Here is a 24334-nt window from a genome sequence, read left to right on the forward strand (position 1 = left end):
AACTATCTTAGTATTTACAGTGCTGCTTTTGTTATGGACTTTAATGTCCTGCTCTGGCGCTTAGCGGCAAAACAGATTAATTCACCTGTATTTATTTTCAGTTCTGTGATGACCACATAAAATACAGCACTACTGCCAAGGCATTCTAGTAGCAAGCAAGCACTGCAGTCTGTAGTGTAAAGTGCCCCGGTCTTCCCTTTGCATTTGTACCACAATTTATTTCACTTTTGAAAATACTGTATCGTTCAGTCTTTGCTTTCAGGGCTTCTTGGTCCTTATAAACGTGTCTGCTTTGTAGATGTAATTGAAGTATTTCATGGAAGAAGTACAAACTTAGACAATCTCTTACTCTGCTGCTGTGGCCAGATGATGTGTGTTGTTGCGAAATGCAGGCACATCTGCATACGCTTGACAACACATTCTTGTGCCAACAAAATCTGTTTTATCATTAATTCAGCCCTCTGCACTCCCAAATGACAGAAGTCACAGGTAGAATTATCCACATAATCCTTTGATTGAAAGGAAGATTGCTCCTCACATTTTATTCAGAATGTGTTTCCTTTCTGTGAATGATGATTCCTTGAAATGGTCCAGAAAGCAAATTTTGGTGTAAATGTGTCCCTTAGTCTCAGAAATCAATTTGCACTTATTTAGGTTGTGGGGTTTTTTTGTTTTGATTCATGGGAATTTTATGCCACTCCCAAAACTTCAGTGTAAAACAGCAAAATCAAACTGACTGGGAAAAATGTTGTAATGAGCACCTCGTTGTTCAGTAAGTAGACTTACTTCTGCTTCAGGTACAGAAAAGGAAAAGAAGGGGTTTGCACTGTTTTTGGGGCATTTCAAAATATATGCCGAATGCACTAACAAAATGTAAAATTCCAACTGGTACCTCTTTTTTTCCAAGGAAAAAACACCAGATGTTTTGAGTTTTTGCAGGATGTGTACGTTAATTCTCATATCTTATGCATGGATTAGAAACTAATCACAAGCAGAACTATTTTATCCTGTTTGAAGTTATCGTTCACTGGTGCAAAGGTCACTCTTTGATTTATAAATAGATTGGGGGCTTTTCATGCATCCTGTTCATGTCTTTAAGTTTGTGAACTTGACGTAATAGTCACTTAGTTCTCATGGCTGAAAGTACTAATAAAGAGGAAAAGAGACTTGGGCTAGGGATAAAAAGATTTACTTAAATATATTTAAGTTCACAGTTCAGGCTTCAGTATGACATTTATTTTCTCACATACTGTTTTATATTTACTTGTGTACAAGTTTATCAAAATGCGTGTGGTTTGGTGAAAATAATCTGCTGTCATAATCTTCTGCTGAATGTAGAGATGGGCTGTCATCCTTCAAACACAAGAATAGCATTCTCTAAGTTGAAATCACATAGGAGGGGAAAATCACCCTTTACATGACATATTGGTGGGTTTTCATTTTACTTTTTGAGTAACATTTACTGAAGAAATAAAATAAAATATTTGGTTTTGTAAAAGGTTAAAAATGATGTTGTGAATGCTGTGACTCAAACATGTATTTTCTTTTTTCTCTTTAAGACCAAAGTAACAGTAATTGATCAAAGAGACAGATACAGTGTGTGATGGTAAAATCTTTCCAACCTCAGAGTTACAAAAATAGTACCAGAAATCTATCACATCTACATATGCCACATCTGCAATGTACATATGTTTACATCATCTAAAAGATCAAAGTTGAATGATGTAGGACTGAAGGTGGTGCAGTCCAGCTGCACACTAACATCTATTTCTAAGATCAAGTCAACCACAGCTTTTTTCAGTGTTTCCACTGCCTCTTTTAAGCCAATCAGTGTAATACAACAGCAGATGCAAGCTATTATGAAACACTTTGCAGCTCTAGATTTTTATGGCTTCCTCTCTCCTACATATAAGAAGGTGCGCAGTGGTCATGCCGGGTACCTGTTTCTAGGGCTGATGAGATCTCAAATGAGGTCTATCTGTATTTGCACATGAAACCCGAGACTGTTGGGTTTGAGCCAAACTTTAGGAGGAGCTGTAGCTCTAGACTCAAGAGGATGACTAGTAACGGTAATAGAGACCGTGAGTGTTACATGTGGCTCTACTATGTGCTACAGATCTCCCTTTTAACATCAAATGCTTTCAAACTGCATGTAAATTATGGCTCAGGCACCATTTATAAAAGAGACCAGAAAGCCATTCTGCCCTTCTATTACTGCTTTTAAGTGCAGTACTTCTTTCTACATGTAGATCAAGTACCACTTCTTAGAAAGATGATTCCTAGTCCTAGAGGAAGAAAGTCAGCAAACTAAAATTTTTTTTTTTTGTTAAGAGATGGAAAAGATGCACTTTTTCCTCAGTGGCAGCTGGGCTATATAGCGCTCTGAAATTCACAGATTCTGATACCCTCTCCATTTATGAAAACAGGTTCTTGTTCCGTGTTCCAAAACAAAATTTAAATGTGGTTGACCTGTGCAGTCCAATTCCTAGTTCACCAAAAGATCTCTGAATTCCAAGGATTTGCCACAGTCCCGATATTCACCTTGTTCTTCCTCAGGAAAGCGGCAGCTGCAGGCATCATCTTCCTGAATTGACTGTTCAGGTGTGGTATGCACTAAAGAAAAAGACCAAATATTCACTTTCTGTTGTATTTATTCAGCCATCTTATTTCACCTTTCCTCAGTCGCAAGTGCAGAAGTCAGCATGAAAAAGTCTTCCAAATGAAATTATTCCTCTACAGCATGTACATCTGATAAAACTAATTTATCGTACTTTGTTTTCCCTAATGCAACAGGGGTTGCTAGTGCTCTGTTTGCCATAGGAATGAAAGGAAGACCAACATGGAGTTGTTAGATTTTTGGAGTCATGCTATTGTATCCTGTATTCAGAATTACACTAGAAGACCAAGCCCTTACCTCTAGGAAAGGGGAGAGGACAGAGAGAGTGAGACAGAGAAACTCAAACAAATATCCCAACTATAAATGATGTTGGATGCAATTCCACCTTATCTTTGTGCTGAACTCAAGCTTCCCCGGGGCTTATTAGCTCTCAGAGGGCAACGCTGGATTCAGACTGACTCTGCATCTGTATAGCAGTACGTCCTGACTGATGTCCCCTCTTCTACTGCAGCCAAAGTTCAAAGATGCTGGCTCCAGGCCTTGCATACTGTTTCTAAGCAGACAGAACTGGGAAGTGCTATTGCCACACATGCTAAGGATGGTACTTAGAAGTAATAAATGGAATGGAACCTCAACCACATCAGCAAGGCTCAGCTGAGCTTTTCACCTCCCATGGACACTGCACTTCTATGGATATGCATGCAGTTAACCTGCAATGTTGATAGAACACCCACAGGTAATTAAGTGCTTTCTGCAATAAAAATTCCAACACTGTTTTCCTCTCAGTTGTTGTTTCTGACTTATAAGGCCAAAAAATGAAGCTATCTGTAACTATCTTTGAAAGATACTTAAAAACTTGGATTCCTGAATTCTGTTTCGTTTCAAAAAGAATAATCTAATTAAAGAATGCATCTATCTTACTTTTCTTGAAGACAGCATGTAGTTTCTTTTTCTGCCAGATAGTGAAGCATATGCATGAAGGTAGAAGAAACACTATGCACAACAGCCCAGCTACAGTAAGAGAAATTCTGATGATGTCCATCTGGAGGTCCTTCCCTAGGAAGCAAACAACAAACAACTAAAAAGTGTTAGAGAGCAAAATTCTACTGCCCTTGAATTAGCCGACAACTGTGTCTCCAGCTCTGCTTCTGGATAAGTCTGGAAATGGATGGAAGAAAGGGCTCTTGCTTTAAATGGTAAGTGAATCAGCTATAGTATGTTTCAAACTAGGTCATAATTCTTTAGCTCTGTAAGCAATGTTATACAATGACTCACCTGGCACAGTGATAGAAAATGGAATTGCAGATGTGGTAGGTAGAGTAGTGACTAAAGTGGGATTATCTGAAGCGTGTTTGCAAATGACATCTTTTGCTGCAGTTCCAGACTCCAGGACCTGGTTTGCAAAGCACCTGAAAGACATTTCAAGCAAAACGGGAAAAAAAACCCACAAACAAGCAACAAAAAAAAAGGGGAAAAATAATGCAGTCAAGTGTAATAGCTGTAGCATTTATTTTTAGATTACTTACTCTGTCCAGTTTTTACAGGAGCCATTGGGCTGATCATTAAAAGTTCCATAGCGGCAAGTTTGGCAACCTTCAACAGACAGGGACAGGTAAATTTGTGCAAGATGAGCATTTAAAACAACTTGTGAAACATTATTTTTGTCTGCTTGTACAATGACTGTGATCCACATTCATAGAATTACTATTTCATAATCTGCTCTGAATATGCAAGGCAAGTCTTTCCCTGTTAGCTAGGGACCTGTACAGCACTCAGCTACTCACAAACCATTCCTAACTCCAGAGTTCCCATCTCAGTTTCCCACATGCAAGGGGACAAAAGACCCGTCATGCAAAGGGAACTAACTGGTGCACAATTTGAGCTGCAGTAGAGCTCAGTTTGGTGGGTTTGTCTGCTGCTGCGCTTGCTCCGTGCACCGTGCAAACTGTGCAGCAGTGGCAGCTTTTATCATGCAAGGTCCTTACTCTAGTTGTTTTTGTGCTGTGCAAGAGGCAGTGGTGCGTCTGGTGCAGAGTGCAGGAGGTTTAAGCTGGCTGGGAAAGGGAACCTTACCGCTCCTGGAGTTCTCCTGGCCCACGCCGCAGCTTCGATCGCAGCGGGAGCAGCCATCGCCACTGCAGTGATACCCCTCCTTGCACGTGCATTCAGCATCGCTTTTTGAGGTACACTCTTTTAAATACCTGAGTCGCCCTGGAAGGTGGAAACGAAGCCTAGGTTACATAGGCATCTGGCCCACCCAGTGCAGCGCTGCAAAGGCTCGGGCCCTTCGCTCTTACAAAAAATTAGACTGGTGGCTTCAGCGAGAAGCCCCGCAGACGCGTGGCTTAATTTGGCCGGCGCCGTTTTCACTCGCAGCGACGTGCCAAGCTAACGTACGATCTTTTACCCCGGGAGGTAACAAAGGGGTTGTGAGGAGCCGCCGCCCCGCGCGAGCCCCGTCGCCGCCCGGTACCTTCGCACTTCCGGCAAAGGGTGCAGCCGCCGAGTCCCGCCGCGCTGGAGAAGGTGTCGGGCGGGCACTGCCGGCAGGCCGCGCCCCGCCCGCAGCCCGCGCTCACCGCGAAGGTACCTGCGGGCCGAGAAAAGGATGGTGCTGCGGCGTCGCGCCCGGCGCCGCGGCCCGACCCGCCCGGCCCGGCCCGGCGCTTACCCGCTGGGCACTCGGCGACGCACGGCGGGGCGGTCGCGGGCCCCGGGCTCAGCGCCAGTGCCAGTAGCGCTGCCGGCAAGAGCGCCCGGCGCGCCCGCGCTGCTGCCGGTCCCATGGGGTCGGTGCGTGAAGGCGCGCCCCGCTGAAGTGCGCGCGGGGCGGCGGGCGCAGGCCCTTAGGGGCCGCCCCCGGAGGGCCTGGCTGAGTCAGCCTTGGGGCGGTGGGGAAACCCCGACCCGGCGGGGCTTTCCGCCCCGCGCGGCGCGACCCCCGGCTCTGCCGGGCAGCGCCCGCAGCCCTCTCAGCGCTGCCGGGCAGCGACTGCCGCTCCTTACCGGGGCTTCCCGGTGAGTCCCGCGCGGAATCCCCGCGGTGTCTTGGCGATCCGGCGCGGTCTGTCCACGGACAGCGGGCCGCTCCCTGGCCGCGCCCCCGAATGTCAGCCAGAAAAGGAAGGTCAAAGAAAGCGTACCCACTGGCAGACTGGTAACAAGGGATGAGGAGAAGGCTGAGGTACTCGGCGACTTCTTTGCTTCAGTCTTCCCTGGCAGTCTCTCTTCCCACACCTCTTGAGTGGATGGACTGGAGGAGCAAAGTCCCTCACACTGTAAGAGAAGATAAGGTTTGAGACCACCTGAGGAACCTGAACATACACATGTCTATGGGACCTGATGAGATGCAGCCCAGAGTCTTGAGGGAGTTGGCTGATGTCGTTGCCAAGCCACTCTCCATGGCAGTCAGGTAAAGTCCCTGGTGACTGGAAAAGGGGAAACATTGCACCCATTTTTAACAAAGGTAGCAAGGAGGACCCTGGGAACTACCAACCCATCAGCCTTACCTCTGTGCCTGGGAAGATCATGGAGCAGATCCTCCCAGAAGCTATGCTAAGGCACATGCAGCACAGGAAGGTGATTTGAGACAGCCAGCATGGCTTCACCAAAGGCAAGTCCTGCCTGACCAACCTAGGTGGCCTTCTAGGATGGAGTGACTGCAGCAGTGGACAAGGGAAGAGCTACTGATGTTGCCCATCTGGACTTCTGTAAGGCCTTTGACACGGTCCCCCACAACATCCTTTTCTATAAATTGGAGAGATACGGATTTGATGGGCGGACTATTCGGGGGATGAGGAATTGGTTGGATGGTTGCATCCAGAGCGTGGTGGTCAATGGCTCGGTGTCCAGGTGGAGATCGGTGACGAGTGGTGTCCCTCAGGGATCTGTATCGGGACCAGTACTCTTTAATATCTTCATCAATGACATAGTGGGATCGAGGGCACCCTCAGCAAGTTTGCAGACAACACCAAGCTGAGTGGTGTGGCTGACATGCCTGAGGGACGGGATGCCATCCAGAGGGACCTGGACAAGCCCAAGGAATGGGCCTGCATGAACCTCATGAGGTTCAACAAGGCCAAGTGCAGGATCCTGTGCCTGGGTTGGGGCAATCCCAGTATCAACACAGGCTGAGGGGATGAAGGGGTTGAGAGCAATCCTGCTGAGAAGGACTCAGGGGTACTGGGGGATGAAAAGCTGGACATGAACTGGCAATGTGTGCTTGCAGCCCAGAAGGCCAACCGCATCCTGGCTGCGTGGCCAGCAGTGCGAGGGAGGGGATTCTGCCCCTCTACTCTGCTCTGGTGAGACCTCCCCTGCAGTGCTGCGTCCAGCTCTGGACCCCTCGGCACAGGAGAGACATGGACCTGTTGGAGAGGAGGCCACAAAGATGCTCAGAGGGATGGAACAGCTCTGCTGTAAGGACAGGCTGAGAGAGCTGGGGTTGTTCAGCCTGCAGAAGAGAAGGCTCTGGGGAGACCTTCTTGTGGCCTTCCCCCCCAGTAAGGGGGCTTATAAGAAAGGTGGGGACAGACTTTTTAGCAGGGCCTGTAGCGATAGGACAAGAGGAATGGTTTTAAATGAAAAAGAGGGTAGATTTAGACTAGATCTAAGGAAGAAATGTTTCACACTGAGGGCGGTAAAACCCTGGCCCTTGTTGCCCAGAGAGGTGGTCGATGCCCCATCCCTGGAAACATCCCAGGTCAGGCTGGACGGGACTCTGAGCATACTGCTCTGGTTGAGATGTCCCTGCTCATGGCAGGGGGGTTGGACTAGATGACCTTAGCCCAAAGGTTCTGTGTCTCTGTCAGAGGTGAGGGGGAGAGTCTGTGCAGCAAAGCTGGTGTGGCCTGCGAGGACAGAGGGTGTAGGCTGCACTGACATGTCTGCAAACACCTCCGCCACCTATGGAGATGCTCTGTCTGAAACCGCCTCGGGACGTGGCAAATCCCACAGCGCAGGGAGACCTGAGCGCTGTAGCCTGACGGCGGGTCCCGCCGGTGCTCAGAGGCTCCCTGCGGGGTCAGGCCGAGGGGCCGCCTACTTGGGCCGGGGTGACTGAGGCGGGCGGGGGGGAAACGGTGCGATCAGCGCGAGCGGGTGGCGGGTGACGGTGACTGCCCAGGAGCGGGGGAGGTGTCCGGTCGCGCAGCCCCGCCCCCTGCGGCTCCCCGCGGCCAGTCCCCGCCGTCTTGTGCGAGCGCGTGACCGCCGGCGGTGTTGGCAGTTGTCCGTGTCCTCTGGGCCAGAGCGCGAGGGGTGGGTGCGCCCCGCGAGGGCAGCCGCTACGCGCGTGGGCTGGCGCCGGGCCGCGAACGGGAGGAACAAGATAGATGGAATAAGGAGTTTTCCAGAGTGCGTTGTAACTGACAATCGAACGCACCCTTCAGTTTGCATGTGCCGGCATGCAGAAAGGCAGTAAGTGCATGGACCAGCCTGTCGAGGGTTTTAAGTGAAGTCCAGTGCGGGTAGCACACAAAACCTCCCCATGCCTGGAGCAGAAGCCTGCACCAATTCCAGGAAAGCCCCCAGCAAAGCCCTTCCCTGTGACTCACTTCCCTGTTGCGTGACCTGGGCTTGAGCTGCAGTGCCAAAGCTCTGATGAGCTCATCACCGGGGAGCCAGACCATGACTGCCAGCACCTGTCAGTAGTAGCTCACAGGACAGGGCTATCTGCAGTCCTAAAGGGCCCCCCTTTAACAGCCCTGTCTGTCTTTCAAAATACTGAAACTTCTTGAAACCAGGGAAAACTCTGTCCTTGAGCCATGGGCATTTTCTGTGTACTATGAGCCTCGGGAAACAGGAATGTCTGTTAGATGTTTTGGGCAGAACTTGGAGAACTGTGGCATGGTTCAGCAGTCTGCAGGTGTGAGGGCTGCCTGAGGAAAAGCGGAAGCAGCTTGTTTTAAAGGTACGGGCCTTGCGCTTGCACTCTTGTGGGAGGGTGTCGTCACGGTGGTGGGCTCCGGAGCGCTCTCTGAAGCTGCGTTCTGAGTGAACGTGAGAAAAACGGAGTGTTTTGCAAACGGAAAAGGAGGGCAGACGAGTATCGGAGGCGCGACCGCAACCGGAGCACAGGCAACGCGCTGAGCGGGACAGCGGGGGAGGGCGGGCTACAGGTCAGGGACGCTGAGCGGGAGGCGGCCTCACCGCGGCGGGTGGGCGGGGCCAGCGCCGCCCAGAGTCGCCCGCGCCTCGGCTGAGGTGAGTCGCTGTCGCCGCTGGCTGCGTCGCGCCCCGGCTCGTCGGGTGTGGCGGGAGGAGCCCCTCCGGTAGGGTGGCCGGCGCGGGGCTGTCCGGCGCGGGCCGCCGCTTGCGGAGGGCAGGGGTTTCGCTGGGCCGCGCGAGGAGTGCGTGAGGCCCGGAGACCTGCCGCTGCTGCGCGGCCTCAGCAGTCGACGCGGTGGCTCCGCTTAGCGCCCAGCGGTGGCCGCGGGCAGGGTGGGAAGGCCGCTTGCTTGTCTTCCGGGGACCGAGCGTCTGTGCTCCGTGCGATTGCAGATTCTGCAGCCTCGCTCTGTGCGAGTTCGTGGTTTTCTGAAATCCTTGATACGCCGGATGGCGCCGTGGCCTAAAATAAACACGTGAACATGTAGGCCTTTCATTCGCACGGGCTGAGCTGATGACCCTTAAAACCTCCCTTGGCTCCAATAGCTAGCTGTTTGGTCGGGGCATTGAGGGGTGTGATTTTTTTAAAGCCAGCCTTATTAGAGTTTCTGATTCAGCCATCTGCTAGAGATTACCATTGCAAGATACGTGCACGCACCCACGTCGGGGAATGCGTTTAGCTTAAAGGTTTGAGGCAGCTTGTATAACTTGGTTCTGCCTTCTCAGAAAACAGTCTTTCCCTGGTAGCGTTTACAGCGTGACAACTATTTGCATATGCAGCCATGTAAAGAACAGTACTAATGCTCAAGAATTTGGCAGTGTATTACAATAAATGTCTAAGGACAGTAGGGAAAGACTGCATTTTGCTAGATGAGGGGAAAGAGAAAAGCTTTCAGAATCAGGTGCCTATTTGCATGTAAAGAACTAATGAAAGAGAAGGATACAAACTGATCTAGAATATTTTTCTGCAATAAGAAGCAAATGCAGTATTTGTGCATTGTGGCTATTCAGGTAATCCATTTCTAGTTAGCCAAATTCATATGAGTATTATTTTTGCAGAAACAATGTGTACCTTCAAGACAAATTATTAAGAAGCTCCAGGTTGTCCTCAAGTTTTTGTTAATACCTGTGATTTGAGCATACTTGTTCAGTTGGCCTTGCGTTTAGCAGTACAGTTGCCCTAAAAGTAGGGTTTGGCACACTGAAATAGTCTGCTTGTGCCGGTTCTGCATGCTGCAGGACGTTCCACTGTGTATTACTGAATTCTAGAAGTAGAGTCTTTCTAAATGAGGCTAACGGTAGGGAGCAAACCTGAAAATAGGTGACGTTGAAGCAGAATGAGGGGATTGTTTTCTTTTGTGTAGGCAACTAAATGTGGATCTCGTTTTATGAAGAGCTACAGGTGCTACATGCATTTCTGGATGGAAAGTCCCCACATAGGAAAAAATCCCTGTCTCATAGAATGGATGACCTGTGAAATGCCTTCTTACACCACAGATGCTTTTGCAGACATCTGTCAGACCAGTATGAGTTAGCGTGTATTTCACATGATGCAGTTAAAGTTACCTTAATGTAACCGTCAAACGGAAATTTGGCCATTCACCTCAACTTGAATTTAGGAGCTAAAAAAAATAAGTCTTAAGCCTAATTTGTTCCATTTGCTAAATTCTGTGGTCTGCTCCCCCATCATACATGTGCACACACGTTTCTCCCCAACAAAATTGTGAAATACCCAGAAAATCTATTGCTCGGGTTTTGCAGAGGCACTGGTCGAGTCATTATAAGTCACAGGAAACTCTTCACAAAGCATGCTGTGTGGAAAGTAAATACCAGACAGGAGGTCAAAGCTCATGCAAGCCCTTTTTATAAATGCTGACCTGGGTAGGAGTCAGTAGTCTGGGTATGAGTGAGGGTGTGCAAACTGAAAACAATATTGCCACCCACCTTGAACCCTTCTCTCTGGTAGACTCAAGTCATGTAAAGTCTTCATTAAGCCAAGCTACTTCCTGTTCTCATGCTGATGTGCTATGCCTCCAACTGCACAAATGTCTTAATCCTTTAATATCATAATGCATTCTTTGTAAAAAGCTCTTTAGGTAAATGGGATTGCTATCAACACTGATTAAAGCTAGTGAACCATTTTCAGGTGGCTTAAATGAAAGATAATGTAAAAATGCAAATGACTCGCTGTTAAACTTCACCGTTAGGAAGGATTTGTACTTGGGGATTTGCCTTTTAACCATGTTGCCTCATTCTACCCTCCTCAGCCCTTCCCTTCATAACAATCTCATCTAATAGCAACCCCTTCAAGATATGGCCTCAAAAAGAGCACTGGTGATTCTAGCAAAAGGGGCAGAGGAAATGGAAACTGTAATTCCCACTGATGTTATGAGAAGAGCTGGGGTGAGTATGCAGACAATGAAAAATCTTTTTGTGAGTGCTTGGTCAAGGGAAAAATCTTTGTTTCAAGTTCATTGATAAGAGTTCAAGGTGTAGTCTGTTGTACGAGGTGAAAATCTACCTGTGCCTTCTTGCTGGTTAGCAAATATTTGTGTCATGCCCCAAACAAGCATGCATGACAACTGACATTTGTGCAAAAGATAAACCTTTAAAATACGAGCCTAATGTAGAATAGAGCAGATGTTTCAAGTAAATCTTACCCTGTCAGAAAATGTGGCTACTCCCATGCATAGTAACAGAGGAAGTGCTTTTTTTGTAGGGGTCTGAACAGCTCAGTACATTACAGCTCATGACATAATGTAGCTTTTCTTGACCTGCTTTCAAAATTCTGTTATTAACTAGAATTCTGTTTGGTGGAATTCCTCACGCTGTTTGTTACTTTTGCAACTGTAGTGATGCACAGTGTCATCATCTGATTAAGTATGAAAATAAGTTTTTTAAATAAATACACCAACTTCATGTGTATAGAAATGACTAAAATAAAAATGACCTTCTCCCACCACCTTTGTCATTCCATGAATATACTCCCCACTTTGGCTGCCATAAGAAGCAGAAGCTTGTCTGCTTATTTAGTGAATGTGAGCTGTGCTGTGCACATCTATGATATTAAGACCGGGCATCTAAAAGTCAAGGGAGAAAACTGAACGTGCCATAATTGTTTTTGAGAATGGCTTAAGCGTGCAGAGACTTTAATTCATTATCTGATGTACTTGGTCCAGCTCTCCTGGGTTGTATTGTTTTGTTTTGTTTAATATGTGTGGGATCAGATATGCTTTAAATGTCCTGTTTGAAAAGTTGAACTATTAGAGGTATTTGTTAATCTCTAGCTGAATATCACAGCTTACCTTGTGCATTTGGACTTAGTCATGGCTTGGGGAAGCTTAAGTGTTGCCCTGTTCTTGGCAGTTTTCAGTAGTGCTTCATTCATTCTGTGTACTACTTAAGAACTAACATACAAGAAAAACGCCCTGAAGTCTTGAATTGTAACCATACATGTATTCTGTTAGATCAAGGTGACTGTTGCAGGCCTAACAGGAAAAGAACCGGTGCAGTGCAGTCGAGATGTCTTCATTTGTCCTGATGCCAGTCTTGAAGATGCCAGAAAAGAGGTTGGTCATCCCCCTGATCTGATATAATGGCCAGCATAGCCTTTCTCACAGCTTCAGAGGTGAATTTGGAAAGCTTATGCATTACCTTTAGAAATATGTTGCGTGTTATGTTAGCTTGATGCAGTTGTGAGTCACAGAACTGCACATCCCGCAGTGCTCCCCTTTGGTGTTGCCCTGTTTCATAGCATGCTAGGATCAGACAGGTTTCTTAATGCTGCACAGGTATCTGCTTTTGCAAGGCATCAAACGTAGAGCTTTATTTTGCACATTAGTTGGCCCAACAAAATACCATGATTTGGAACAACTGAAGAGTTCTAATGGGAAGCTAAACTATGCTATCTGTAGACCTGTACAGTAAGGTTGGAGCAAAACCGCCTGTCCTTACAGTGCAAGAGCTGCCATTTGCTTGCTGAAGCTCGTAAATGCACTAGGTTCTATGGCTAGTTCTATGGCAGACTTTATTGATGATAATAATGGAATTCATCCTGGAATAGGAAACAGTATCTTCTTCCGTAATTGGAACTGGTCCTCTGATCATAAAGTGTTATTCAGTGTCAGAAAAGGTAGATTCTCTTTGCTTCTCACTCAACTCCACTGTAGCGATCTTAAAACCGTGTAATGTATGTACCAGCCGCTCTTCAACAGAACAATTTTTATTTTTTGTTTGTTTAGGGGCCTTACGATGTCGTGGTCCTGCCTGGGGGTAACCTTGGAGCTCAAAACTTGTCAGAGGTAAAATTCCGGTATCTTAAAGATGCATGGGCATCCTCATGAGTAGTGGGTGGTCTACTCTTGCTTAGTAATCCTGCAAATTCAGTTCAGCATCTGAAAATACTGATTCATTCAGAAGAGAAAACTAATTGTTAATTGACTTAAGCCTTCTTGTGAATATATAGGTGGGACAACTGTGTAAATTCTTGGACTTGAGTACCTGGTTAAGCAGAACAAAAATGGAAGGGTGCTCTGTATTGTGGCAAAATCTCTGCTGGTAATCATATGAAGATGAAACAGTTGCAAATGAAGATTTAATTCCATTAAATATGAAACAGGACGAACCCACAGGACTCTGTTCCTTTGCTCAAGAATTCTGTCTCTGGTGCAAAAGTGTGCTAGTGGTGGTATAAATACCTTGTGGAAGGCAGGTGGACAAACAAGTTGATGTGTCAGGTAGGATTTAGATGGTACCACACAGTTTATAAGCCCTGGAATATGAGACAAATATCCCATATAAATCTTCTTAAGAATGATAGAGACTGTCTGGAGGTCTCTCGTGAATACTCTTTCCTATTTGTCTTGTGAAGTTTTCGAACAACAACTTTCTATGGCCATGGATTAACCAGCTTTTATGTGGGCCAAGTACTTCCTTGTAGTTCCTTCTGATTTCCTTGCTCTTTCCTTGTGGGGTGAGTATTTATTGGTTTCAGGTTTTTTCCTTCCTAGTGTTTTCATTGCCCTCTGTCTTGAGGCAGGATGGAGAGTTGACAGCTGATTTTCTTTGTAAAAGTTGTTTATGAATTTGCAGTGGAAAATATTTCAACCGTGCTTCAGATAATCAACCCCAAACAATGACCTGTGATACGGTTTCTTCATACAGTCTTCTGCTGTGAAAGACATTTTGAAGGACCAGGAAAGCCGAAGAGGCCTCATTGCTGCTATATGTGCAGGTGGGCTAACAAGACATCTTGCTTTATAAAACATTTCGATATTTTGAAGGGGCATGCAGACAAATTCCTGGCTTAGAAATCTGTATTCCTGTAATTTTTAGTAGCAGAGATTTGTACTATACATGCACCCATCAGCATTTGAATTTTTTGTAAATTTAATAGCAGGGGAATCTCTAAAATACTGTGAACGCTTATTCTGCAAGTTCTGCTTGGTACGCAGTTCTTTCCAATCAGTTGTGTTACTGTCTTTAAAATAAAAAGTGAAAAGTAATGTGCTAGGATTTTTCACAAATTATTTTCTTATTCTGGTGATCTTTCTGCAAGGTTACAGTGCTCGCAGAATATCATTGCTATAAATCTATCTCACATCTCCTCTCCTGCCCTTTAGCTTGAGAAGGAAGGCTGTAAATATAGAATTGCAGGCTCACCCTTCCTCATCTGAGTGGTAGCAAAAGATGGGATTACTCTGAGGAGAGGGTTGTCTGCTTACATATTCTGCACAGCTAGGTATCCATTTAATTCCTCTGTAAGATTTGTATGTAAAAAAGCAAGATGAACAATTGCCAGTACTCCCAACTGAACTGAGAGGCTGGCCAAGGTACCCATAGCTGAAAATGAGGAGAGTAGTGATGAGCATGTAAAAGACAGTCTAACAGAGCGTGTTTGTGGAATTATTTTCACTTCTGTTGTCTGGTATGTTGCTGGGGTTTTTTTGCTTTCGTTCTTCAGTTCGGTGATATGCATACAGAGCTGTGAACGTTCTTGGACTTGGCAGTGGTAGTCTTCTACTTCTCTGTATCTCATGCAAAACAGCCACGAATTCACAGTGGCTCAGTAAAGGCCTTTGCTTGTAATTGGGACTGTTCATTTATTTGGGTATAATGCTTCTTAAAGCTGATTCCACACAAAGCAGGTTATTTCCTGGACTATATCCAAAATGAATTAAATGTACAGAAATGAAACTTGCATTAGGCAAATCCTGCCTTCAGTTTCTTTTGGAATCCCCATAAGGATTTTGTGTCAGATGACCTAAGACTTTTTGACACAAACTCCTTCCTCAATTCAGGCCAAGGAGGAAGTATGAAAAGAAAAGAGAAAGACTGTTAAAACCAAAAACTTAGCAGTTAGCCCATGATCTGTCCAAAATACTGCTTGGCACAACTGCAATAAGTAAAGGCTTGCTGAAATGAAATTTCATCTCTAAATTCAAGGCTTAACAAGGTCCTAAAGTAATTGTACCTCGTTAATGTTCAGATTGAAATGTGGAGTTTTTGTTGCTTAGTTTCAAGCAGTTTTAAAGAAAATGTATTATTTGGAGGTGAAATGACCATTGTTCTCAACTCCTTCAAAAGCAGCACAGTTACTGGTAGGACAGCTGTGTGAGCTGAGTGTTCTCTAAACCTTCCTTTTTCTTCATCTGTTTCTCTGCACAGGGTGTTTTGTGTAATAGAATGGGAGAGATTACACAGCTGTGTTCTTTTTGAGGCTTTTTGCTTCAGAGATAGGGCTGGCATCAGTTTTATAAAAAGCAGTCTGTCCACAGTAAGCCTTGGCCCCTTTGTGGGCCTAGTGCCTGAATGTATATTCATAAAAGTGTTTGTAGCAGAAAACAGTTCCTTGCTGGTGCAACTTTGTGTCCTTACAGGTCCTACTGCTCTTCTGGCACATGGGATTGGGTTTGGAAGCAAAGTCACAACACATCCTTTGGCCAAAGATAAAATGATGAATGGAGGTATGTAATGATTTTTATAAGTTTCTCTCTAAACCCTTCTCAGAATTTTTTTTTTTTTAGCTGAAGCCTTGATTTAAAGAAAGGAAAATAACTTTTGTATCTTATTTCGTGTCTCTGAATTTCCTTACTGCTTTCCTGAACATAATTGAAATTCAACTGAATATGCTAAGACTGTATTTCTAAGTCTGTTTAACCTGAAAATAGGGGCTGTATTAACATTCTCATGCTCAGGGAAAATATGCTGCTGCCGCCATGCTAGGATTACATTTTCCCTTATCATCTTGAGGCCGAGCCATCTCTTGCCCTTTTGGTTCTTTGCCTCAGTGGGCCCAACAGCAAGCCCCAGCAGCACCTTTCCTGCTCTCCTCTGAGTCGTGCTTTGATGCTATGAGCAGCTGATGGGTCCACATTTCTCATACCTAAAGGAAGTGGTGGTGAAGTGCTGTTAAGAAGTCCTTCTGTGAATACTAATGAGTCTGAAGGTGAAAGGGAGATGGCAGGGTTCCTCTAGTTTCCTCTGCATGAATTTAGAAAAAAGAAAGTTGTGAACAGCTACACAGAGCAGTCTGACTTCCAAAAGTAACCTCATGGGAACTGACAGGCACAGCGAGTGCTTCTTGATGAGCTTGTAGAATCAGAGGTGCATTCCCATGACGTGTGAATAAGCTGCCAGAGCTCCCTGTGGGCCCTTTTCCCCCCTGAGGACTGCAGGCGGTGATGAGCTGCTTGGTTCTGGAGGGGCAGGGGTACAGAGCCCGAGGCAGGCTGGGCGCACACAGGTGGCTGAGGTGCCTTCTGCCGAGCATGAGCTGTTGTGGGTGGTGGTGCCCTGTGGCAAGTAGGTCTATGCTCTGTGGCTGCTGTGGGCACTGTGCTGGAGACTGACCCTCTTTCTCTTGTGTGTCCCCCCCAAGCACACTACTGCTACTCTGAGAACCGCGTGGAGAAAGATGGGAACATCCTCACCAGCCGTGGCCCTGGTACCAGCTTTGAATTTGGGTTGGCCATTGTCGAAACGCTGATGGGGAAGGAAGTGGCCGAACAGGTGAAGGCACCCCTAATATTGAAAGAGTGAAATCTAGGTGTGGGACAGGGACTAGGTCAATTTTGAATGGAGAGTCTTGTCCTTTGTAGAATAACTGTAAGATGCACCATTGTAACTATAATTTAATTGTGGGTGAAATCAGCAACTCTACTTACCTAAATTAAGAAACCTTAACAAACCAATGGTCTTTATTTCTGGTAAAAGATCCTGTTAGCAAAAAGCTTCATCACGAAAAAGCAGCCAGCATCTAATAATCTTAGTTAGCTCTTGAGTGGCATTTAAAAATCACATGGGAAAATGTTTGCAGAGTAAATAAAAATGAAGCAACCCTGCCTGTGTATTGTTTCTTTGTGTGCTTTCTCCCAACCGAGACCTGTGAAACCTTCTTACCACTATGGCCCGCAATGTACTACTCAAAACAATTTCTGTCTAGCATCTCGCACAGTTCTGCTGAAGTATGAGCTGAAATGAGAAGTGGTCAAGCACTGGAACAAGCTCCCTAGGGAAGTCATCGTGGCCCCAAGCCTGTCACTGTTTAAGAAGCATCTGGACAATGCTCCTGGATACATGCTTTAACTTTTAGGTTGCCCTGTGTGGAGTCAGGAGTTGGACTTGATGACCCTCATGGGTCTCTTCCAACTCAGGATATTCTAAGATTCTATGACATAGATCATTAAGTTGTAACTTAGAATTTATTAAAACAATATTTAGTTTCCTGTATACAAATAAGGCCAATAACTAGTATTAATTCTAAGACAGCATGGAACTAAATTAAAAGTGGGAGTATTCTTACCTTGTCAGGCACTCTGGAGTTCCTATAGCTAGCAGGTTGTCCATGACACCACTGGAATCTGTCTTCTCCATTAAATGATTGCAGATCCATTGAGCTATTTAGGCAGCTAATCATCGGCATAAAGCCGCAAGTTTGGACTTGGTAGCTTACTACCAGTAGCAGTGCCTGTTTCTGCTTACTATAAATTGGAACTTGCTACAAGCCTGGCTTAAGTGAGCCTATGTCAGTATAGAGGACTTGCTGGGCAGGTCTCTGGAGGAAGTTGTGGAGCTGTATCCCTGTGAGAATTAAGGATTTGGGATCAATTTTTGTCTTTGTTACCTTTCTTTTACCAAATATCTCTGCTGTTACCTGGCTCTGTTGGCAGTCACGCTTGCAAGATGGCACCTTGCTGGACTATGAAGTTACCACAGCATCTGGAGGCCTGGTTCTGCATACAACTGAAGTGTACAGTCTGAACTTTAGAAAATGACTGCATAGGTGCCTTTATGATTGCTTATTCTAATGGGAAACAAGTTCATTCTCAATTACTGCACTTTAGTAATGAAATACATAGGTACTTTTGCAAATTTAGAATTAAGAAATGTCTCTACATTGTTAGTATCATCTACTGGAAGAACTGCTTTAGCTGTATGCTCTGCCTCTAATTTGTTTAGGGAAGCTTTCATATGTTTCTCTAGCTTTGAAATATGCTGAAGGTATGCAAAAAGTTGTAATCTATGTAAGATTGGACATGTTTGTTCGTTAAATCTGCATGTCTAACTGGTATTGCCATGCAAATGTAAAACAAATGATGGAAAGATTCTTTGTCCTAGAATCTGGAATAATCACTTGGTTTGTAAATGGGCATGATTCAGAATACAGGAAAAGCTGTCCATTCCTGGGATGTAGTACTGCTTTATAGCATTAGAAAGAAAATATTTCCATGCTTGTATTCTATTTAGGCTTGCAGAAATCTTTTAATATCAGGCATTAACAAGTGGCCAGAAATTTGATTTTTATTTTTTATTGTAAGGCTGAGAGAGTTCAGTTTGCAGAAATGAGGTTTTCAATGTGCACATTTGAGCTTTCCCACTCCTATTAAAGTAGTAATGGGAAAAGCACTCACTAAAATGAGCTTAGAGCCCATTTGTGTATCTATCTGGTTAACTTGCAGATTCTTCCACTGCGTTCAGCAAAAAGGACTTGGCTAAGGAAATGTGGTAATGCTGCTTGCATCACAGTCTCCTTCACAAAGCTGACCCTGTTCTCAACCTTTTACATTGCAGATGTCCAGCAAACCTAATTTACGTGGGTTCTCTGTTTCTGCCAAGGTGTCATGAACTCAGTCTTTAAGTTAGAGGAGGTGTATGAACTAAGATTAAGCTAATTTTCCTCTTGGGGGACGTGTTAAGGAGGCATTTGCTGATTTGAGAAAAAAAAAATTGTCTTCCAATTTGTGAAGTGCTTTTTTCCTCTCTCCTTATCCATTTCATACAGAGGTTCCCTCGCTGTTACCTATCTCTTTTCCTAAAATCCCCTTTATCTGTTGCTGAAAGATGAGATGGGATACTTTTCTTCTCATTGTTTCATGAATGCTAGAAACTTTGTGCCATTTCATTATTGGCAAGCTTTGGTTTTAGAGCCTGTGGTAATTGGATATTTACTGCCACGGAACTTGGCTTAAAATGAAGAGAGTGCATCCACTCTTCTCCAGCTAGCATTTACCATTTTGTTCTCTGACAATGGGAGGATTTGAGGGATCATTTGTTTGTTTTCCTGCTGAGAAGGTAGTCATCATCTGCTATATGCCTTGTATCATCTCTGAAGAATAGTGTGGGTTTTTTTCTCTTGATTGTGGTTGTTGTGTAGGCTTGAATGCATAATTGAGTGAGCTCTTTTATTGAATTGAGAAGTATTATATGACGTAGGCACAGGCATGTACACAAGATGGCCTAGTTGCTCGTGCCGGCAATGAGCACTTGCAATGCTGAAAAATATTTTCCTTCAGAATGAGGGAGCTTATAAATGAAGAAGCAGCTTTGAACCAGAAAAAAACAACGAACATGTGAGGAGTGAGCATCTGGTTTTGCTGCAGTTCTTTGGCAAGTTTCTTTCCAAAAAGGGAAAACAAAGTACACGGCACTGTACTGTAAGCAGGCACAAATCCTAACCCAGGAACATGTCCCTCTGAGCAACAGAGAAAGGATGCTCTTCTAGAGAGAGATAGGCATTGCTTTTAAAATAGGTGGAGACAAACACAACCATAACGGATGCAAAACAGCCTGCATGCTAGTACTTGGAACTGTAAAAGTACACGAGGGAATATGTTTCATGCAGTAATTAGAAGCCCTGGACAGCTTGCTAGCCATTTTGAATATGCATGCTATTTGGTATGACCTAACTTCAAGGCATGAAACCCACAGTGACTGTCAGAGCAAAGAATGGTTACTTAATCAGAGTATTTTGTTTGTTCTTTCAACAAAAAAATGCATTGTGATGCAAGATGTAAGCAACAATCCCAAAATGATAAAAGGCAGCTGTCTTCCAGCAGCCTGGATGACATGTGACATGGTTGGGAAGATAAGCATGTAACAGAGAAGTAGGAAGGTGCCATCTACAGAAGTAATCACTCGGGAGCACTGCATGCATATCGATATTTGTGTTCACATACTGTACCTCCAGAAAAAAGGATGCATTGCTGCTACACAGAGACTACATTTTAGTAGGACGTGGGATGCAATGTTTGAAGTTTCAAAAATAAGCAAGAAAACACTGAGTGAATGAATAAATTGTTACCCAGATTTTTAAATAATAGTTCATGTTTAGAACATGGTCTTGTGTGTGGTACATCTGTGTGAAATGCAGTATGTAAAGAAAGCAAATATACAAAATGAGAGCCGAACAGGCCCCAGCACAGATGTGCCTACCTGCTGCCCTGATCTGTCAGCTGAATGGCTTACTCTGCTAACATTTCCTAGCTCTGAACTTCCATGGAGATTCTGTAGTTCTTGCAGCGTCAGCACATGGCAGGAAGTTAAACGGTTTCTGTGAAGAACAGCAAAAAGGGACAGGCTGCCCCTGCTGGAACACTTCATCTGGCCTTCAGCCCCTTCCTTGCCATCTTTTGAGAAGCTTCTGAGGAAGGGAAGGGGCTAGGAGCAGGCTGCATGAATCACTGTAGTGGGTGCCACCTCAGACACTGCCCAGCTCCTTCAGCTAGCGTGCATTCAGTGGGCTAAGCATCCCAAGGCAGACCTTACGTTTCCAGACCTGCCAGGCCTGCTGCATCGGAATCGCCTGTGTCTAGGAGCGTCCACCCTTCTGCGCACATGGACACTCAGCAGAGCTCTGTGCACGCAGAGCAGGCCCAGCCACACAACCCAAAGTTGAGGGAATGGAGTCCAGGTCTCCTGTATCCCAAGTAGTCTAACCAGTAGATTACTAGTTAAGGGACTAGGCAGCGTTACTGGTTTGTCTTTTTCTGGCCACACTTTTGGAAATATGTGATAGGCTCCAGAAGCAGCTTCAGACTTGTAAACCCCAGTATCCTATTTTTTAGGTAGCTTAATTCTTCTATATTGTCTAGGTGCATTGAGGACTCTGCTGGGTGGCACAGCAGTTAGGTATTGCAATGCTTTGCATTGCGCTCAGTCTCTTTAGCGGCTCTAGAGCCTTTGTGCTTTCTACAAAACTGTTGTGTGTGCTAGAAGGCATCACTTGACTGAGAGGCGAGCTTTTGTACTTGGGCTTGTTCTTTTGCTTAACTTCATTCAACAGCTTCTAATTATACCCTTTGTAGAACCGTAAATATTTCCTCCCTACATACAGTTTACAGCCCTTCAAGTCTTGTAGCTACTTATGTACCTTTAAGAATTTAATTCGAGGCCATTCCAGTAATGGTAGAGGGAGGAAGAAGTAAAGGTGCCCAAGGATCTTGTGCAAGCACTCACTCTAAAGAGCAGATTTATCCCTAGAGAGACTCGTGTAACTGGTAACACTGAAGTTTTCCTCAGCTGCTGACGTTTCCCAGCAGGGCTAGGGACACAATGATTTTCTGAGCAAATCTTTCCAATCTCTAAATACTGGTAGTGTAACTATTTTTACGGTTTACACTGGCAACAACTCGGAACCACAGCCAGAACTTGCCTGCAGTTCAGGTGCGTACTCAGTTTGGTAACAGCTCCAAAGCCTGCAGCCATCCTCTCCTCATTGATGGTTATGGGAGGTTTCCTCTGGAGTTCTCAGTATTCCTTGCAATCTTGTAGAGCTGCTGTTCTGAATCAGAGGAATCCCCTGAATGGAAACAGGTGTGTTTCTCCAGGTGCTTCTGCAATGAAAATTTCATCTGCTGTGTGTTGAACAGAGGATTTCTTCCACTATTAACAGTGTAGTTTGATTCAGACTATAGCCCCATCTATTTAAAGATCTTTATTTTTCAGCAAAGTATAAATTTGAAGTGTAATTTTGTGACTTAATCCTTCCAGTGTAGCACCAAACTGAATTTTCCTTAATTCTGCATTTTTATTTGCTATTTGAGACTTAGTGAAAAGGAAGGTAATTCCGTTCTAAAGCATCAGTGAAGTTCCCCACTCATAGCTGTCCAAATCAAGCTGCGTCCTGTATTCTGACTAGGAATGCCCAGAGTCAGTTTTCAGGTTTTTGATAAGAGCTTGTGAAGTCATGTGCATTACAGCACTATATTCTTGACACAGACTGCTTTCTACTTCAGGACACCCAAAGTATTGGCCTAAATTTGCTGCCAGTTCCTAAAAATGAAAATTGTCTTGAGCGGTGGCTGTCACTCCTTCAGCTTGGAAACAGTTTTTTCCAGGGTTGAGCAGCAGCTGTGGGCACTGAGAGCCCATCATGGCCCTGACCAGCCTCACCTGGGCCCCCTCGGCACCCTCCGCCCGTGGCCCAGGAGCTCTGTATAAGCTGAGGCTTGGGCTCCGTTCTGGTCTTTGATGAGCCTGACTTGCTGAGGGTTTCCTGGTTTGGCTTTGGACCTGTATCTTTGCCTTAGAGCTGCCAGATGATCGATTGTTGGACTGATGGCTGAAGCTGGTGCTTCCCCAGGACCCGCTTGGCTCTCCTTGCTCAGGTATGGTGGAGCTGTGCCCCTTGTTGGTGTAGGGCGCTGCCCTGGCTGGCATTGCTGTTGCAGAGAAGCTACTGCTGTTGCTCCCTGTTGGTTGACACTGCTGCGTTTGCACTTTGGGAATAGAGGATTTGGTGCTGGGCAATACAATGTCAATTGCTGGTTCTAAACCTGGCAACAAGGATACTTTCTGCTCTGTGTCTTTAGCTGGAAGCACCTTAGTTCTGAAAGACCCTGTTTGTGGATTTTGCTTCCAGAACTTAGGACTTTCTGAACTGCTGTACTCTTAAGAGGTATGTTTCTGTCAAAGTTTTTGCAGTTACAGCTCTTCTTTAAACTAGGTGTTTGGTTTCTCTGTACTGTTAAGTTTCAATGAGTTATTTTGAGAGACTGGTGTCTAAGTAGTTTCCAAACCATGTTTTAAATTGCATGGATTGCACCGTAAGTACTGTCAACTCTGGGAGCCGCCTGCTTTTGTACATTGAAAGATTTCCAAGTTATACTCCTAAGAAAGCAGGAGTATAACTTGCTTGCTTCCACATACATGCAGCTCTAGTCTCAGACTCCCACTTCTCCTGTATCATTTTGTATATGAATTGGAAAAAGCCCTCTCTCACACTGACGTCACCAGCTAGGCAAGACCGTGATCAGCAGACAGGAGGCAAGCTGCTTTGAGCAGTGATGAATCTGAGCGCTGGTGGGCACAGCACGGTCATTTATGTGTTTAACAGGAAATCTGCACTTGGGTGGGGAACTGTGGTCTCCAAGAGAACTGGCAGCAGAAGATGCATTTCCCCATGTGAACTTCCCCTCTTGCCACATCTGACATGTTAATCAGTTGCTCTTCCACTGTGTTTTGCAAAGGAATACTTTCCCTTCCTTTAGGTTGTTCAGAAGGGAAATGAATGCTTGTACTAGGAAGCTCTAGGAATGATGCAGCTCTAGGATGTCATATGGGCTTTGCCATCAGCTTTCAAGTAAATTGCTTGGAGCACAAGTAAGAGGTTGTGTTTTGTTTTTTCTTCTTCCTGCTTGGAGAACTACTGAGCATTAACACCCTTAACATAATTTAAAAAAAAGAAAAAAAAAAAAGGCAACACAGAGAAGAGTCACTGCCAAGCCCCGAGGCTGCCGTACCCTGGCAGGCTGCTACCCGGTAGCAGTTCGGTTCCAATTGTCTGTGAGGAGGAGCAAAGCCGGCGGGGCGGGCCTGCGCGCCCCCGCCGCCTCCGGCCTTGCTGCCTGCCTGCTGGCCTCTGCGGTCGTGCCACGGGAGCGCCTGCAGGCCACTGAAAGGAGTGGGCTGGCTTTGGCCTCTCTAGCTTTGGGTGGAAGGGCACGGCCGCTTGTGCGCGGCTTTGCATGGAGCAATGTTCAGTCTCGCCGACTTCTTCAGGGCCGTTGCCAGCGAGACTGTCCGCATTCTGTTGCGTGGCTTGAGAAAGCCAGGGATCTGTATTTGTGTTGTGCTGGTTGCTCACTTGTGCGGGACTGCATATCCCAACATAAAGCTCAGGTGTTAAATTGTAAACTGGACTGCCTGTAAAACAGCTGCCTTACTCATGCTGCTCCAGGGCATGCAAGAGCATCCTGTCTTACTGTGCAGACTGCTCATGATTAAGTCGGTCTGATTAAGCTCAGATGACAGGAGAAGCATGGCCTGGGAGAGACAGTATGTCCAGAGCAACCTGCAACGTCCTGTACGGTTATTGGCAGCCTGGGAGGC

At 45.5% G+C, this 24334-nt stretch overlaps 2 protein-coding genes across 2 annotated transcripts; one reads left to right on the forward strand and one right to left on the reverse strand.

Moving 5' to 3' along the window:
- Positions 1 to 2485: 2485 nt before the first annotated feature.
- On the reverse strand, positions 2486 to 5403 carry TNFRSF9 (TNF receptor superfamily member 9; the record flags this gene model as incomplete). Its single annotated transcript, XM_082009330.1, has 7 exons — positions 2486 to 2613; positions 3539 to 3673; positions 3893 to 4026; positions 4144 to 4210; positions 4691 to 4828; positions 5091 to 5207; positions 5289 to 5403. The coding sequence occupies 7 exons, from the start codon at positions 5401 to 5403 to the stop codon at positions 2486 to 2488; spliced, it is 834 nt and encodes a 277-aa protein (XP_081865456.1).
- Positions 5404 to 11023: 5620 nt separating this feature from the next.
- PARK7 (Parkinsonism associated deglycase) lies at positions 11024 to 16880 on the forward strand. Its single transcript, XM_082009487.1, has 6 exons — positions 11024 to 11128; positions 12193 to 12294; positions 12967 to 13026; positions 13889 to 13958; positions 15604 to 15690; positions 16605 to 16880. Exons 1-6 carry the CDS (start codon positions 11039 to 11041, stop codon positions 16763 to 16765), a joined length of 570 nt encoding a protein of 189 aa, XP_081865613.1. The 5' UTR covers positions 11024 to 11038; the 3' UTR covers positions 16766 to 16880.
- Positions 16881 to 24334: the final 7454 nt, after the last annotated feature.

Source organism: Phaethon aethereus (assembly GCF_964289735.1).
Source record: "Phaethon aethereus genome assembly, chromosome: 21".
Lineage (NCBI taxonomy): Eukaryota > Metazoa > Chordata > Aves > Phaethontiformes > Phaethontidae > Phaethon > Phaethon aethereus.